Genomic DNA, 17,405 nt, shown 5'->3' with positions numbered 1-17,405 from the left:
ACGAAACGGTGGCGGTGGACAGTGGAATCAACGCCAGCGCATTGACAGACGCTGCGTATGACAGCATCGTGGCCGCTGACGCCGCGATCATCGAGAAGCCAGATGAAGCAGCTTCTGGTAGTAAAACTATGGCACCAGCGCTCAACGAGCCAATGAGCCCCACGGAAAAACTCTCCAACTCGACGGCAAAAGTCGCACCACCATCTCGTTCGACTAAAAGCGCTAATGAATCAGGCTCAACAACGTCGACATCCCTCAACACCAATAGTGAACAAAAAGTGAAAGGATACCGTCGATCTTCGGTCTCTACTCCAACACCGTCATCCTCGACATCTAATTCGACACGGATAACCAGATCCAAGGACGCTTATCAACGAGTTTTTGAACAAGCAGTCTCGCCAACATCTTTAGTTGCGCAAAAATCAAAACAATTAATCAACACCTTGGCAGACAACAAAAACACATCGGTAACAGACACCAGTTTGGCAGACGGTGAGAAAAGGGAGACTCAAAAGGAAGATAACATCAGTAATGAGCCAATGGGCCTAAGCATAATTCCACATAACAAGGGCATTAGTATTGGTAATGACAAAAATATTGTCGAGGCAATATTTTCGGACGCAGAGGGGGGTGAGACGCTCTGCAAAGAAACCGAATCTAATATCAACAATAACAATAATACGAGTATAAGCTGTAAAAGTAATTCAACGGAACAGCTTTTAGCCGATTTGACAAATGATATTGAAGAGAGCATAACAACGAAAGTTTGTATTCGTAAACATCTTCAAGAAGTCGCAGTGGGGAAGAACGGCTCAAATAAAATAACAAGTACAAATTCGGAGACGAAAGAATTCACCAATCTAAAATTTTGTGGAAAAGAAGCAAATAAAATAAACGCAGCTGTAAGTCCGAGTATCGCACAATCCTCACAAGGAGACGAACGCCAACGTATGGAAGTAGAGTTACTTACTGAATGTAATGAAAAAAGCGAAAATTGTTTAGGGTCGTCCTCCAAAGCGCAAGCACAAAAGATAACAATAAGCAATGAGAAAAAAAGATTTAGTGATGTGATTGTAACAACTCAGGGGCTATCAAAGATTACACCGACTATTCCAACTGAAGAAGTAAACGCTGAGTCTGTAAAGGGAACCTCGGGAACTTTGAAATCAGATGCTACAACGCGTATTCAAATTTTGTCTGTCGATGTCCTGCCGCCAATAAGTACAGATTCAACTATGACCGCCTCTGAAGTGGAGGATAACCTTGAAGGTAAGTTGTGTTTTACTTTCGAAATATCGTAATAATATTGTATCAATTTTATTATTATTTTCAATATAATTATTCAGAGCGATTAAGTCAGTTGGATGGTACGGCCATGGCTTCGCCAACTTGTGAGGAAGGCATTACTCCAGTAAGCGGAACCATTGTAACCCTCCCTGTATCAACAACGCCACCGTGTACACCAACAAAGCATCAAACACATCACCAACAGGTGCAGCAGTTGCAGCTGCAATTGCAACAAACCCCACCAACACCATTATCGAATCAAGTGCGCCAGCTACAACACTCTTTTACGCCGCAAAGTAGCACATCGTCGGTGAATACATTGAATAGCACGAATTTGCCACCAGCGTTTATGAAAGAGGGTGGTGCTGGCGAACTAGAGGATCAAGATTTAGAAGAGGTGTTGAAAGTTCTTAAAGGTTTTGATGGCAGCGCTGGCGCTGATACGCTCTGCGACTTAAATGTACTATTTAACGAAGAGTACACACTATATGAAGACGTCGGCAGCCAGGTAGCATCTACATCGAACAAACCGAGCCCCTTAAAGGAAATGCAAAATGAAATCGAGCGTAATCAACAAGCGATGCATCGCAAAATCGATTTTCTATTAAGGCGCTTGCGAAAAATACAATCACGTTATATGAGCAAGCATTGCAGCGAAGAAATAGCTGGCTTGTTTGAGTGGACGGCACGTATATCTGTGGGTAAAGGTAATGCCATGAATAGAGTTTCGGATTTATTATGTCCTGATACCGCAATCAGTGTCATAGCAGCGCGACCGCCGGCCAATAATTGGGCAGATGAAAAGAATCCAGTGGCTTCAACACAAATGTCATCTATGTTACGGCGCTTAGAGCAGTCTTCGAATGCCCAACAGCTGTGCATGGTTCCCACAAATAGCAATTTGATTGTGGCGAGTACGCAAATGTCGCGTAAATCTAAGAAGGCATTATTACAAGATATGCAAACGGCTGCGTCAACGTCCACAGCGACAACGTCAATATCGACGTCGGTTGAACGTAAAGGAGAAATTGTGGTTCCCAATTACGATATAAATGTCAGCGAAGAGTTGGCTCAGGTTGCTGGGCTGCTGCAAACAGAAATGCGTGAGGTGCAAACCTCAATGGACTCGGATGCGACAGAATCAAGTTCTGGTGGTGAATCTGCCGATGAAATGGTCACCTATAATAATCAAATACAACAGCCATTAGCCATGTGAGTATTCCTTGTATTTGTTGTAGCACGTTTTTGTTTAAAAACTATGAATGTGAACTTTGAAGATGTATTCCTTATTGTTTTATAGTGCAAAGCGTGCAGCGTGGCGGTATTCACGTGATCGAGCAGCGATAGCCGCGCGTTGGTCTTGGCTACTTTCACAAATAGCTGATTTAGAAATAAAAATACGGCAACACACTGAACTACGACAGGAAATTGTACGAACCAAAGGGTCAGTGGTATGCGGTCAAGATGAGCCGCACGTTGCTACGAATGATAGTAGTCTCAAAACAAGTGAAATCTCCGCAATCAATATAACAACAACATCTGTTAATGGTTACAAAGGGAATCTGGTAGGCAACACAAGCAGTAAACTTGATATAAGCGAAGCGGATGGAACGGGACTGATGGGGACTGCTCGCACCCGCGGTTTTGTGCCATCGCTTTTCCGTAAACGTAAACTCCTTCAAACACAGAGTCTACACACAATTTCCAAGAAGGCTGCGCGACCAAGGTGAGTTTAATAATTTTGTTGTAAATTTGTTTTTGATTTTTGCTTTTGTTATGCATTATGAAAAACATTTGGGGTACTTTTTTAATTCTTGTGCTTATTTATAATTTCAGTAACATCAAATGTGGTTGCCAGTGGCCATTCAATCCATGTGCACTGTGTACGGGGCGAATAGATCCGACAGCGCCTCGAGATCCGCCAGATACAATGATGATGGCGGATAGAATAGCGCTACTGGATCCTGGCTATCATCCTGTTTTAAGTTTCCGTGAAGGTATGTGCAATTATTCTATACAATTAAATTATGTATTGCATTTATTAGGTACTTTTTTGGCAACGTTATTCTTTAGAAAGTTAATTAGGTAGATATGCGGATATTTAAAAGAAAAAGTTAAAAATTATTTCTCATGAATTCCTCAAACTCTTCGTTAAACAATTTTACTTTTATTTGTATATAAATTTTAATAATGGTTATTTTAATGCACATCTTCTTCATAGTGGTATCCTTAAAACTACTTAAAGCGTCATAAGCGTCTCTTTGATAAAAGGAAAAATATTTAAAAATCATTTATTTCCAAAACTCGTGTCCTGTGCGATAAACATACATTTATATTATTAGATGCAAATAATTTTCAGCGATATGATAAATTTCTTTCTTAAGGATTAGTAACTAAGCAAAATTTCCGTGGTAAGAATACAAGCGATTGTAAAGGAACCTTTTCGGTCTTCCTTGTATCCAGAATTATTACTGTCTGGTGTAGAAACATTTTTTGATCCATACAATTTTCAAACCGAAGATACATCAGTTTTGGTTCCCGACATCAAAATCAATCGTTCAAACCATTTTTTTATAGGGAAGTATTTTTGGTGATTTAATCCTTATTTCAATAAGTGGGATACCAACTCCTATGCACTGCATTTTGTCCGGTGTCCGTACCGGTTACTTATACCCTATTGTCATGGGAACGGTTTAACACCGACTTCGGGGGATGCCATTCTAAATCCCAGCTTTTCGGTGTTTTATTTTAAAGAAAAATTTCATATCTCCAAACAACGCCCCCTTTACCAATAAAATTAAATATATTTTTAATATGTATGCATGTTCGCTTGTGGTCATTACTTTCAATCAAGTATGCAGTCTCAAATTCTTACCAAAGAAAAAGTAATCAAAATACTTAATTTAGTAAATAAAAATGAAGGGAAATATTTATCATTTCGCACATATACATATATTATACAAAGTAATTTCATCGGTATCCTTGGAAATAAACAAGACACTTGTTCGCATTCTTCTCTAGACGTCAGCAGCACTTTGCACTTGGAGGCCATTGCTCGAATTCCAGAATGGCAGCACAGAGTTATGCGTTGTCAAGTTAAAAGTATAGCGAAAAGCGTCTGGAAAGCTGAGCGAGAAGCCGAACGTGCAGCCGGACTTAACACATCCAAAAAATACAATGAACCAACCGTGAAACGCCGCTACACAAAGAAAAAGGATCGCTTGGCGATGGATGAAAAGAATGCGGCGGCAGCGGCAACGGCTACGGCTACGGCAACAACAGCAAATTCTGCAAATGCGTCACTATCAACAATTGGTTTTGCAACAGATTCATCGGCTAATTTAACAAAAGGAGTCGGACTCGAAAATGGTGGAGCGGCAACGAATGTGTCAGCAGCTAGCGCAAATGAAACTACAGCGATAACAGCAACAACAACGTCATTGCCGGCGAGCGATGGTGGAAACGGTACTGGCATTTTGTCTACGTCTACTACAACAACGCCACTTGTGGCCAACAGTAAATTATTGTAAACATGAAAAATTCGATAATTGATATTAACATAAAACAAAAACAATTTTGCATCTCTTTTTCTTTCCATTTTGTGTGTTGCAATATGAACTGATCTGCTCCATGTTGAAACGACTCTACCATATCGATTGCATCATAACACTGATTATTCTGATTATGAATTGCTCTGCTAACTGATCGAATTATTATGCTTGACATTTGTATCAACGTTCTTGACGCTACTCAAATGCCGCCTGCCGCCAAATGCAATTAATGAAAAATCGCACTCAATAATAATGGCGTTAAATGGATTGAATTATCGCTTTAAACGATATAAAACAAAATAATAATAATAAAAACAATAACAAAACGTACGCTTCGTTTATTTCATGAAACTTCATTTAATATTTTAATTTATCTATTTGATTGCTGCAACCAAATTTCAAAAAAAAAACTCGATTACGTAATAAACACATCTATTCGAAAATGAAAATACTTTTCGAAATAAAACAAAATATTTTATGCAACCGACTTTTGTTTTCTTTAATGCAATGATAACTGGATTTTATGATTTTTTCAACACAAAACATACTTAACAAAACGTTTTAAAACGATTGATATATTGGAATTCCCTGCTAATATTGTAATAGAAGTGGCAAAAAAATCAAAAAAACTGCATCACTATCATCTAGTTGGCGACGGTGTGCTGCTGGAACCGCCACGACCCTTATCACCGGTCGCCACCAATCACAGCAGTCACAGTCAAAGCAGTTATCACAGTCAACAAAGCGTCAACAGCAATTCGGTACATCAAACAAGCGACAATCCTCCGCAAAATTACGATCCATACAGTCCCAACCCAATACATTCATCATCAATCTCCAGCAACAGTAATGGCCTGAATGGCGGTGGCGGTGGCAGTAGTAGTGGTATTGGCAACCATAAACATAATAAACATCGTAAAAGCTCAGCGTCAAGCACATCAATGGGCAATGCTAACAACAACAATAGCAGCAGCAATAACACTCATTTTCAACATCAGAATAATTATGCGACATCGAACTACACCGGTGAATCGAATGATGCGAATTGGGACGGCTTTGCGACACGTAGTCGCACATCGTCGCCAACACATGCAAGCGCGTCCGTCGGCAACAGCAACTATCACAAATACGAAAGGTATATATTAGTAAGGAATAAGAGCACTCCTCAACTATGTTATGTATATAATTGTTTCATCACGCTTACTTCTAATTCATTGCAGATCTAAAAATCGTACTTCGTATGATATAGACAACATTGTTATACCGTATAGTGTTGCGGCAGCGACACGTGTTGAAATTTTACAATACAAGGAAATACCAACACCCAAGTAAGTTGGAACTTTTTATTAACCAGTTGTTTATATGTACATATGCATATAAATTCCTACCATACACAATAATCTAGAATTTTTCCTTCTTCAAAGTGCAACGTTCATTGGATAAGTGTTTTTTCGAATAATTCTTTGCTAAAACTTTATTAAGTATCAGCAATAATTATGGGGAGAGCAAAAAAAAATTTTTCTATACAAGCTTACTTTGATATATAGAAAAATACAATTGTATTTGAACTGAACAAGATAATTGTGGTTCACCAAATGACAGACGAAGTCGTCGTACGACACAACCGAGCGCATAATGCAAAATCATGCTTTTCTTAATCCAAATTTAAATATACAAAGGCATATATTATAAAATAAAACAAGGTTAAGGGGTTATAAAAAACGTTTGCTTTTGTGATTTTAGTTTTTTTTAGTATGCATTTTATTTGATAATGTATATTTAAAGAATTTAATGTACTTATAATCGGCGATTCATTTTGAAAAATTTTGAATTCCCACTTTACCGTAGCCGATCTTTAGAAAATCGAAATTATTATCTAAACTGATTACTCATTACGATCATTTCCTGACAAATATATCTAAGAAGATTCGGAGACATTCTCTTGTCCCACTCTGAAAATAGCGTTTCGTGAAATAAATTAGTATGATATCTTTCAAACTATTTGCCGGATCAACTTTAAATTTTCGAAAAATATTTTCAAATATACATATGTATGTATGTACATTCGATATACATGCAAAACCAAAAATGTATTTTTTGAAATTCACATATCGATATAACCCCTTAGGACTTCCATTTATTTATATTACGCAAAAAGTGAGCGTTTCAATACTTCTTAAAATCGACTTAAGCTGTTATTATGTTGCTCAAGATAAAAAAAAAATATGAATTTAGTGCACATTGAACATTATTTATTTTCATATTATGCGCTTTTTATACATATACATATTTCGCGATTTTTTCACAATTACTTTTTAAAAGAGAAGCTTCAGAAAAATTATGCACCGATTGGAAAGAAATATCAACTTTTCTTCTTTTTTCACTACTCACTATATTTCGTGCTTTTACTTTTGTTGATATGATTTATGATTCAATAAGAGTAATTGAATCATGACATGGATATGACTGATATTCGAAGAATTCTTTCAGGCAGTGTATTGATTATCCGTTTTTTAACAAAGGAGATTTTCTCCAATCATTAAGAATTCCAGTAGTGAAATTATTTTAATTATTTGAGGCTAATTGCATATTGTTTAAAATATTTTTAGATGGCGTGTTATTGAAGACGATCGAACATCTGCTGTTGAGTCAACTGACACAGCAAATATTACGGATAATGCCGTTACTGCGAAAACTAATGGCGATGAGAGGTTAGAAAATGATTTGAGTGACATTGTAAATCAGACATCAAGTGATATAACAACAGCAAAACCCAATGAAGATGCTAAGAAAGAAAAAACAGAACAGTCGTTGTCAGTTGAAAAAACAACAGCAACAACGGCAGAAAATAAAACAGAGGCATCTGAAAAGCGGGATGTTACTAAGGAAGTCCCGCCAGTAGATGAAGAAGATACCTCAAATAAAATTGATGCCCCGATCGAAGAAACTTCCAAAGTGCTAGATCATAAAAAGAATAATGTTTTATCACATAATGTTTCGACAAAAACTGAAAGTGAAAACATCAAAGCCGATGCAACAACAGCTACTGCTGCGTCATCAGACGAGCCAACAGCGAAAAAATTAAAACATGAGGACGCTTCTTCCACTGTTGAGGGCACTGTTGCGGCTGAAACAGAAACTGTAGACGATCCTACTACAGGAGAATTCGAAGAAATGAAAACCACAGCATCTGAGTCAATTTTGGCTTTGAAGCGTACGGCGCGTTTGAAACGCAGTGATACATTTCAGGAAGATAACTTTGAATATGATGCTACTGCTGATGAAGCTAACGAGACAGAGGATATCTCTGATGAAACCGTTAAGTTACGACATGAGCGTGCACTGGTTGAGGAACGTCGAAAATTCCAAACGTATTTAAAATATCCATGGAGCACACGTTCGCGCGCCAATCGGCGTATTGACAGTCGGGCAGAATCTAGTGGCGCCAACACTCCCGATCCCACTTCTCCAGCGCCACAAACCGCCATTTTAGGTGGAGGTGATCATGAGGTAATTGTTTTTTTAAATATTTAGTGGTAATAGCACATACAATTTCTGCTTTCATATGTTTACAGAGTATTCCATCGCCTGCTCCACCGGCTACACCGCTTAACCCCTTGGACACGGTTACGGAATTGACCGAGAATGGTTTAAGTAAGTGTAATGTGATTTCAAGTGTTATTTTTCAAGTGTATATTGAGTTCGCCACGGAGTTTGTAATACCCAAAAGGAAACGTTGTGGACTAAAGAATATAGAACTAAAGAATGTATACATGATTAGCTTGATGAGTTGAGTTAATTTGGTAATGTTGGTCTTTCTGTCTCTCCCGCTGTATACGCGAACTAGTCCCTAAGGTTTTAAGATATCGATCTGAACTTTTGAAAACATCGTATTCTTACCAAGAAACTGCTCATTTATCGGAACCAATATCGCATCAACTATAACATATACATATGTAGCTGTATAGAAAACTTGTATTTACCAACCAGATATCTACACCAAATTTATCGTGTATTATTGTCCAAAGCAACGCTTATTTAATAACTTGTTCAGATCGTGCTCCTCTGGCATATAGCTTTTATACAAATTGAACGACCAAACCAAGTTCTTGTATGGGAACTTTATTTATTTGGGAATGGTATTATAACTTCGATTCAATCTTTGTTCTTGTTTTTATAATGCATCGATATATTTTTGCGATTTTTCATTAATTAACTAATTAACTCAGGTAATGCTCCAGCAAGCAGCATTGGCGGCACCTCAATTTGTGCGAATAATAATGATTTAAATAAACGTTTGGAACGCCGTCGCACAACATCAACTAAAAGAGATCGCGAAACGGAGCGACGCAGTTCTACGCCAGACCCAAAAGAGGTAAATAAATAGAATCACTTTGACACGATTCCAATTATAAAAATTTATTTATTGTCTATATTTGTCTGTAGCTTGTGCCTCCATATGAACCTTTGAAATTCCCACTTACCGATGAGGAGTTTGAAGGATTGCTAAAGGCAATGCCCGTCGAATTTCACTATTTGAATTTCGATGCAAAATATTTAGAAGACTGCAACAACACTGGTGCTGCTGCTAGTGGCTCCAAATATCCACGGCATCGAAACAGTTGGCGTGGTGATGGTTCAGCTGTGGTTAACAGACGTGGAAAATCAATACAAAACTGTGATGTTACAACAAATAAAAGACAGCGAGTTAATGGTGGTAAGATACGCAAAGGTTCCAAAGGTGGCAGGGGAAGGCGACGCGGTAATCACACACGCGTTAGATTTAATAATGAAGCGGTGAACAATTGTGTGAATAGTGGTGGAGCGGACGAAATTGAGGAAGCGGATGATGATGACGATGATGATGATGTCGATTTAATGATGTTTTTAGCCGAGGAGGATGATGATTATGACTATCCAAAACATCATTTGGCTCCCGATGATGATCTCTTTGAAGGCGGTGCAGGTAGTGCTGGCTGCGTTGGACCCTTTAATGGTGGCGCACGTGACCGAATGATGGATATAGACGATGAGTACGAGGCATATTTAGGCCGGCGTCACCGAGATAGCGATGCAGACTCCACGGACAGCGAGCCATTCGCCGACGATGATCCGAACGATCCGGAATGGCGTGGCGAAAGTGAAGATCGTGGTGGCGGTGGCGGCAATGAACGACAACGCCGTACTGTGAGGTAGCGAGAATAAATAAAAACTTACTTGAAATTATTAAAGACGCCTGAGAAAGTCGCCACTACGCTTTTTTTTTGTAATATTTGAATATTTTTCACATTTAATTTAGCAAAATGTCGTTTCATGCTGCGTTGCATTAATATTTAGTGTGCGTAATACTTTGTTGTTCGTGGTAAAGCCATAGAATTCAATACATCTCCCAGTTTTAATTACAATATCTTACGTAAAAAATTACAATGCCAGCGAGCAAACACAATTAGTAAGAGTGTTTGCTGAATGTATGTAATGTGGATCTAATGAAATAAGAAAAAAACATAGTTCAGATAGTTGCTCTTACTTAATCAACAATAGCATAACCTATTTCATTTTTCACCTAATTTACAAGTTTATAAGACACTATTCATAAATATGCAAATATTTGGGTTTCTTAATTTGAAAATTTGTAATTTGCATACATACTTACATATATGAATGATAATTTTGTTGTGCTTTCATGTATTTTAAAATATCTACAGATGTATATAAATCAATAGCAAATATTTCCGTGGAATTTAACGGCAACAACAAATGTAGGAATACTATATTAATTTCTTGCTGTCTTAATAAAATGCAAAAGTACACAGAAAAATGAAAAAAAAAACAAAGTAAAGCATTAACAATAATTGAAGGCATTTTTTTCTAAAGGCACAGTTAAAAACCACTTTATGCTGTTTTCTTCCTCATTCGCGCACAACGACAGGAGGTGAAGGAAGTACGCATTGTAAAATTTATGAATAAGTTTATGCTTTTAATTTTTTTTTTTATCGGCAACTTTTATATTAGATTTCATATTGAAAACAAAAAGAGTAGAAAACACAGTAATAGAAAAAACAAAAACAAAAATATCAATTTGTATTTAAATAAATATAGTTGTCAATAGCATAACCTATAGAAAACAAAAACTAATATATTAACATATAATTATAATTAAATATACATACAAACTATTATTATGCTTAAATTTAGTATATACACTTAAGATTCACATGTAAAACACAAAAAAGGTTACACATAAACACAAACGCAGAAGCTAGTTACAATATTTCGAATTGACTAATAGAATACAAAGTGTATTGCGCAATTATTACCTATACCGATTGAATTACAGTTTTACTGTCTTAATTATGTTTGTAACAGTCAAAATTGATACTCACCACCACCAGTTCTCGGATTTCGAAGCGATCTCTTTGCAAATGCGTTCAATCTATTGGTATATTTCAAATTCTCAATTCCTGGCAGCGTTTATTGTATGGTTCAATATATGTTAATTATACGCTCGAAGAGAATGTACGTAAACTCACGTAAAACCACCAAATTAAATGCTTGTCAGTTGTGAAATGTGAAACACAAAATATTGTTGAACCATCGTTGTTAAGCTCTAGAATAGGCAGTTTACAAATAAACGCTTCAATAAAAAATAAATTGGCTTCTGCAAGTCAACTTGTAATTCGGTGGTTTTATTTATATACGTTATCTATGAGAATTATTGGCGGTAACGGTAAAAAAACCTGGACTTTCAGCATGCATTTTGCGACTTGTACTGCTGAAAAGTAGACATGCTTCTGGAAATCGGTTATTGCTGTTATATAAACGCGAGTAAGACAATAAACTTACAGCAGTCTTAAAAGTTTCCATTTTAGCGATTCAAAAATTTATTCAGGCAAATATTTAATATACAGTAAATTTGCTTTATTAGATCGCTTCCTTTTCATTTGTTGGGTAGTTATGAACGCAGACGAATTCACTTAAACTTTGCTGATCGATTTAAGAAGATACATATTAGAAGAACATGTTTTTTATTTTAAAATTTTAGTAAAAAATTCTTAAAAACAAAAAAGATTAACGCAAAAACTAATGTTTTTGCTGTAAATATTTGCAAATATGTATGTATGTATATTTATAGTCAGTTAAAAATGTATTAAAAAAAATTAAAAAATGATTTTCAAAACGCAAATAAAAAAAATAAAAAAAATTTAGAATTAACTTATACATATGTATATGTGCAAGCGCATTAGAACTAAGTACAGCTTTTTCAAGTAAATTCATTAAGTTTTAAAATTATAGGTGGTAAATAATTATTATTTGAAAAATTACCTATGGTTATAAAAAGATCGGTACCAAGTGGTAAAGTTTCAAAATTTTCTTCCGACACTTTGTTATAGAAAAGCTAACTAGAAAAAAATAAGCGTAAATAATGAGATTTTTTAAAATAATTTTGTGCAGTAGAAAAGTGCTCATGTAGCGCTCAACTGCGAATGAAACTTTTCAATTCAACTAATAAATCCGATTAATTAAAAAAAATCTCATTATTTATGTTTATTTTTTCGATATTTCTAATTTTATACTTGCTTTTTAATTATGTTTCTTGTTTTTAACTTAATTGCTGCTTATATGTACCTTTAAATGCCCGAAACTGCTTGTACTTGAACCATTTAGTATCGATCACCAATTCTATTCGAGTCAGTGCACTGTTAGCGCACGAAAATAATATCATTAAATGCTACATAAAAAAAATACATGCCCGTGTGTGATGTTTACCAAAGCACTTAGGAAGTATTGCTCTGAGATAGAAACTCAGTGACAGTGATGAAAAAAATATGTGTATAAAACATACTGTTATATTAACACGCAGTATAATTTCGAGATTTTTCGAAATACTTGCATATCTTAAACATATTATAATCAACAGCACCAGTGTAAGTGTTTTTAATGCCAACATTGGCAAAAGTTTTACATAAATTCCAAAAACCGTTCAGAGGTGACTTAAAACTCTTACTTTGACCAATTTGTTAGAAGAAGCACGTGAAGCAAAAGCGTCAATTTAAAAGAAGCACGATCAGAAGCTTCGTATACATATGTACATATGTATATATGATTTAAAATAATAATATATTTGAAATGGTTCATTAAATTTAAAGAACAAATAAAAATTCTATAATCAAGTTATCAAATATTCCCCCCTTTAAAGTGCTTAAGTTAACTGATTTTGTAAGAAATTATTTTTGTTGTCATTTTATTATATTTGTGATAATGAGCACATTCTTCATTACAATACAATTTGCTTACAGAATTCATTTCGCTAATGGCAAATAGTGTCTTTCTCACACGATATGCAGTTTAAAATACTCGTATGTGCTGTATTCGAAAAATTTGTATAAGACCTTTTTAGTCCACTTAAAAGATCAGATAATAAAAATTTGCAAATTGAATTTAGCATCAAAAAAAGTTTATATGTATATAAAAAATAATGATAGGTATACATAAAACATTGAGTATAGTTGTATAAAAAATTATTAATATATTTGTATGAATGATATTTAGCGGCATGATTGTGTAAAGTATGCATGTGAAGATTGTATATATATATTAAAGCAGTGATACTGCATTATTCTTTATTTGTTAAAGTTCGAAAATTATCTCGTATTATTAAAAAACAAGGAACAACCATAATTTGAACACGGTGTGCATTAATGCACAGTAACGTGAAAGGATATATGAACATGTGCATACATACATACATATATGCAACAGTAATTATGTACATATATAGACGATATATGTACATATACAAATATGTTTGTATCTACATATACATATATTAATTATATTTCTGCATGTAAGTAATGTAAAATTTTGGCAAAATTGTGAAAGAAACCATAAAATAGATAAATGGACAAATAAAAGCTGTATATGTAAACATATATTACTTATTAATAAGAAATGATACAAATTATTAACGTAAAATAAAATTGTAAAAGATATAAAAATTACTGATTTTCTTAATAGACAATTACTGATCGTCACTCATCAATCCACATATACACACATGTATGTATGTACTTTCCACTTAATGGTTCTACCGTTGCACTTATACATAAATAAAATAGTTTTATCTTTTCTTATTTTTTTTGTATCTTTTTTATATTAGTTAATTTTATTTCTCTCTTTTTTATTTATTCTTTATCTCTTATTAAATTTATTTTTTTATCTTTTTTTTTTATTTAACATTTTTAACATTTTTGAATTTTATTTTTTTTTCTTTTGATTTTATTTTTTTTTTTATTTTATTTTTATTTTTTATTTTTTTTTATTTTATTTTTTTTGTTTATTTTATTTATTTTATTTTTTTTATTTTATTTTATTTTTTTATTTATTTTTTTATTTTATTTTATTTTATTTTTTTTTTTTTATTTTTATTTTTTTTTATTTTATTTTTTTTTATTTTATTTTTTTTATTTTATTTTTTTTTAAATCTTTTATTTATTTTCATGAAATTTATTCATTGAGAAGTTTTTTTATGGATCTTCATTATGTGCATTACGCTCCTCGTCCGTTTCTACTTGTTTTGATGGATGCTTTGGTCTAATTAACATGCGCGTTTTATATAGTGAGTAGTCACCATGCCATTGCTCCCAAATGATGCCGACGAAATTGTGTCCATCGGGTGTTTGACGGTAAATACCATTTAAGTTCGCTTCCGAACAGCTATAATGCGCATAAATGGAAAAAATAATTTTTGATTAATATATTTGTATTAAGGAAATTACATAGAATTCTAGGCACACTCACTTGTCAAACCACCAGCCACTTCCGTAACCGGTAGCGCATGCGCAACACGCATCTACGCTCTTATCGTTGCGTCGATCATACGTACTGAAGTCCATTTCGTTGTGATAATGCATTGCATCGGGTGCTGTACCGCTATGGCCACCAATTAGCAAATTGTAGTTGTAGCGCTCACTGTCCAAACGAAACAATGAGTACTCGGCCCACAAATGTTCTGTTAATTAAAAAAAAAATAGTATGTCCATACATACATACAATAATAACAATTTGCTTACCATCGTTAAAATCCGTTAATTCAATGCGCAGTTCATAGTCATCCCGATCAACCAGTTGATGTATGAATTCATTACCATACCAAAATTCTTTGTCGAGCATACCAAATCCATTTCTATACTCCACCCAAGAACGATTGAAATTCTCCTGCTCGATATACGGACCACGATTTTGTATGACGGTCCAAGCAGCGCCGTCTGTTGCAAATGCGCAGTAACGTTCATTAAAATCACGTGATGCTTCATTTAATTCAGGTGTCGAAAATTTGTAAACCCCGTCGACTGATGGACCAAGCAACTCATGACAACCGATCTTATTGGGTTGCAAAAACTCTAGAATATTTATAAAAAAAAAAAAAATTTGGAATACAGGGGCTTAGTGAAATTAAGTTTAAATCTCTCTTGAACGTTCTCGTGCAAATTGTACGTCCTAAAGATTCAGCTCCCTAGTACATACTCACCGACAATATCGAAGCGAACGTCTATCCGCTCTGTCTGCTCTTCTACATCTGCATCTGTAGGTTCATCTAAGTTTTCACCAACATTTACCGCCGACTCATCTTCAGCGTTTTCTTCTGCTGATGTTTCATCCTCAACATCATTACTACCGTTAGATGGATCCTTAGCAACTTGTTCCGTGTCAACTGCATCAGCATCTTCGTCATGCTCATCTGCACCACCTTCATCGTTTTTATCTCCCGTTTTGTGCAACGGTTCTTTCGCTAGCTTTTCATCGACTTCGTGTAGCAAAAATTCGATGCGTTTCAGCAGCAAATCCGAACTTTCAGTGAACGTGGTTAGCTCACCGGACATGGTCTGACATTGCTGCCAACCCATGGCACTTTCATCACGCCACTGCAACAATTGTTTATCGATTTTATTCATCCAATTTGTCAATTTTTCCAATTGCTGTGCATCTTTTTTGGCTAATGTGTGTATTTGTTTTAATTCTTTCGGTGGTGTTGTTGGTCGTGTTAGTAGTTTCGTTAACTGTTGATCTACAGATATTAGCGTCCTTTCAACATTTTGATTTGAATTGCAACCGCCAATAGGCGCCATTAGCTTAGCGACTTTATTGTTGGCATTCGGTGTTGTGTGCCGTCGTTCGCTACGACAATTATCGCGTTCAATGTTCTGCACATGTCGCAATATGTTGTTGAGACGTGTCGACAGCTCTCCACGCAGCTGCTTGTCAACGCCAATGGCATGCTTTACGTCCCCCAGCAAGGCGATATGCTCATATAGCAACTCGTTGGTATCTCGATTTTGCTGTTGTTGTTGTTGTTGCGTAGTGTCACGGCCATTGTCATTGCCATTGCTATTCGCACGGGTATTATAGGGTGTTGGTGATCGTATGGCGACGCCTTGCTGCGCACTGCAAGCATCACTCAGATATACGACTTTGCTTAGTATGTGATTGAGTGTGAATTCCAGACTGATGAATCTATTTCCATATGCTTGCTGTTCGTCCTGCGTACGCCTAACCAAATCTAATTTGTGTTCTAACGCTTTGATTTGCTCATTCCACGCATCGATATGGTGTCGGAAGATTGCCCAATTGTGTGCTTTTTCTTCTAGACTCTGTACGCTGGTATCAATTCGACTTAAAACGTGATTGATGTGTTCCAACTTCAAGGCATTGGTACAATCATGCGATCCATTTGATGGTTCTTTTAGCACTTCGTCAGCAGTCGAATTGGGTACAGCTACCGATTCCGATCGAATTATGCAAAAGATAAGAGTCAGACAAATCGTGCTTAACCACATCTGAAAATGAATATAATATTTAATATTATTACTAAAATATACATATATAATAATATTTAAACCTAACTGTTCAATTTGGTTGTCTAAGAAGATTATTGCACTTGGTTCCGTACAGTTCGACTGCTTCAATTAAACTGAAAGAAATAACTGAGTCTTATGCCAAATGATATCCAGATTTTAAATGCCTACATACTTCTGTTGAATTAATCATCTCGTTCAGAGGCTGTGTAAATATTCCCATGCGTATAAAAAGTTTCTAGGCAGGGTAACATATGCTCTTGTATAAATATCAATATACATATGGACACATATCTATGTATATGTCTGTGTTACATATGTGTATGACTACGGTCCCGAAGATAGGAAGATACTTAATTATGTGCGAAAGTAAAATATCTTCCAGATGTTGATAGTTATCCATATACAAATACTAATGTGAATATGTATATTAACAATTGTACACATATCCATATTTTTTATCGATTTATTTAAATTAATTTATTTTCGGCATATACAAATGTATATACATACATACATAGATATGTACCTATACGAATGGAGTACACATAAGATCATAGGATGAAAACAATATTTCTACATAATCGAGCATCCAAAGACGCCACAGATTTCCAAATACACAATACTTTTAATAAGCTATACTAATATTAATCTTGCAGGAAATTCCTTGTTTATTAGTTGTATATAGTATATATGTACGTTACTTAATTCGCTC

At 35.2% G+C, this 17,405-nt stretch overlaps 2 protein-coding genes across 3 annotated transcripts; one reads left to right on the top strand and one right to left on the bottom strand.

Annotated features, from left to right (window-relative positions):
• Positions 1-114: 114 nt before the first annotated feature.
• On the top strand, positions 115-10,583 carry LOC120771772. 2 transcript variants are annotated; one of them, XM_040099973.1, is made up of 11 exons: positions 115-1,269; positions 1,347-2,499; positions 2,588-3,013; positions 3,124-3,284; positions 4,309-4,752; positions 5,445-5,973; positions 6,059-6,166; positions 7,448-8,348; positions 8,414-8,492; positions 9,068-9,213; positions 9,285-10,583. In XM_040099973.1, the coding sequence occupies exons 1-11, from the start codon at positions 129-131 to the stop codon at positions 10,032-10,034; spliced, it is 5,838 nt and encodes a 1,945-aa protein (XP_039955907.1). In that variant the 5' UTR covers positions 115-128; the 3' UTR covers positions 10,035-10,583. The 2 variants fall into 2 exon arrangements, with proteins under 2 accessions (XP_039955907.1, XP_039955899.1); XM_040099965.1 differs by having other exon boundaries at positions 4,309-4,803.
• A 3,779-nt stretch (positions 10,584-14,362) lies between these two features.
• On the bottom strand, positions 14,363-16,882 carry LOC120782360 (angiopoietin-2). Its single transcript, XM_040114598.1, has 5 exons — positions 16,740-16,882; positions 15,367-16,672; positions 14,909-15,238; positions 14,637-14,847; positions 14,363-14,552 (listed from the first exon to the last, which is right to left on the bottom strand). The coding sequence occupies exons 2-5, from the start codon at positions 16,670-16,672 to the stop codon at positions 14,363-14,365; spliced, it is 2,037 nt and encodes a 678-aa protein (XP_039970532.1). The 5' UTR covers positions 16,740-16,882.
• Positions 16,883-17,405: the final 523 nt, after the last annotated feature.

This window comes from Bactrocera tryoni, chromosome 1 (assembly GCF_016617805.1).
Source record: "Bactrocera tryoni isolate S06 chromosome 1, CSIRO_BtryS06_freeze2, whole genome shotgun sequence".
Lineage (NCBI taxonomy): Eukaryota > Metazoa > Arthropoda > Insecta > Diptera > Tephritidae > Bactrocera > Bactrocera tryoni.
This window is presented reverse-complemented; position numbering and strand designations above follow the sequence as displayed.

Excerpts from the sequence above, each read along its gene's own strand:
- LOC120771772 (XM_040099965.1), top strand. The coding sequence starts at position 129 with ATGGCACCAGCGCTCAACGAGCCAATGAGCCCCACGGAAAAACTCTCC. Across the intron at positions 6,167-7,447 it reads AAGGAAATACCAACACCCAA|ATGGCGTGTTATTGAAGACG; the intron begins GTAAGTTGGAAC and ends AAATATTTTTAG. Across the intron at positions 9,214-9,284 it reads CTACGCCAGACCCAAAAGAG|CTTGTGCCTCCATATGAACC; the intron begins GTAAATAAATAG and ends ATTTGTCTGTAG.
- LOC120782360 (XM_040114598.1), bottom strand. The coding sequence starts at position 16,672 with ATGTGGTTAAGCACGATTTGTCTGACTCTTATCTTTTGCATAATTCGA. Across the intron at positions 15,239-15,366 it reads CGTTCGCTTCGATATTGTCG|AGTTTTTGCAACCCAATAAG; the intron begins GTGAGTATGTAC and ends TAAATATTCTAG. Across the intron at positions 14,848-14,908 it reads ATTAACGGATTTTAACGATG|AACATTTGTGGGCCGAGTAC; the intron begins GTAAGCAAATTG and ends TTTAATTAACAG.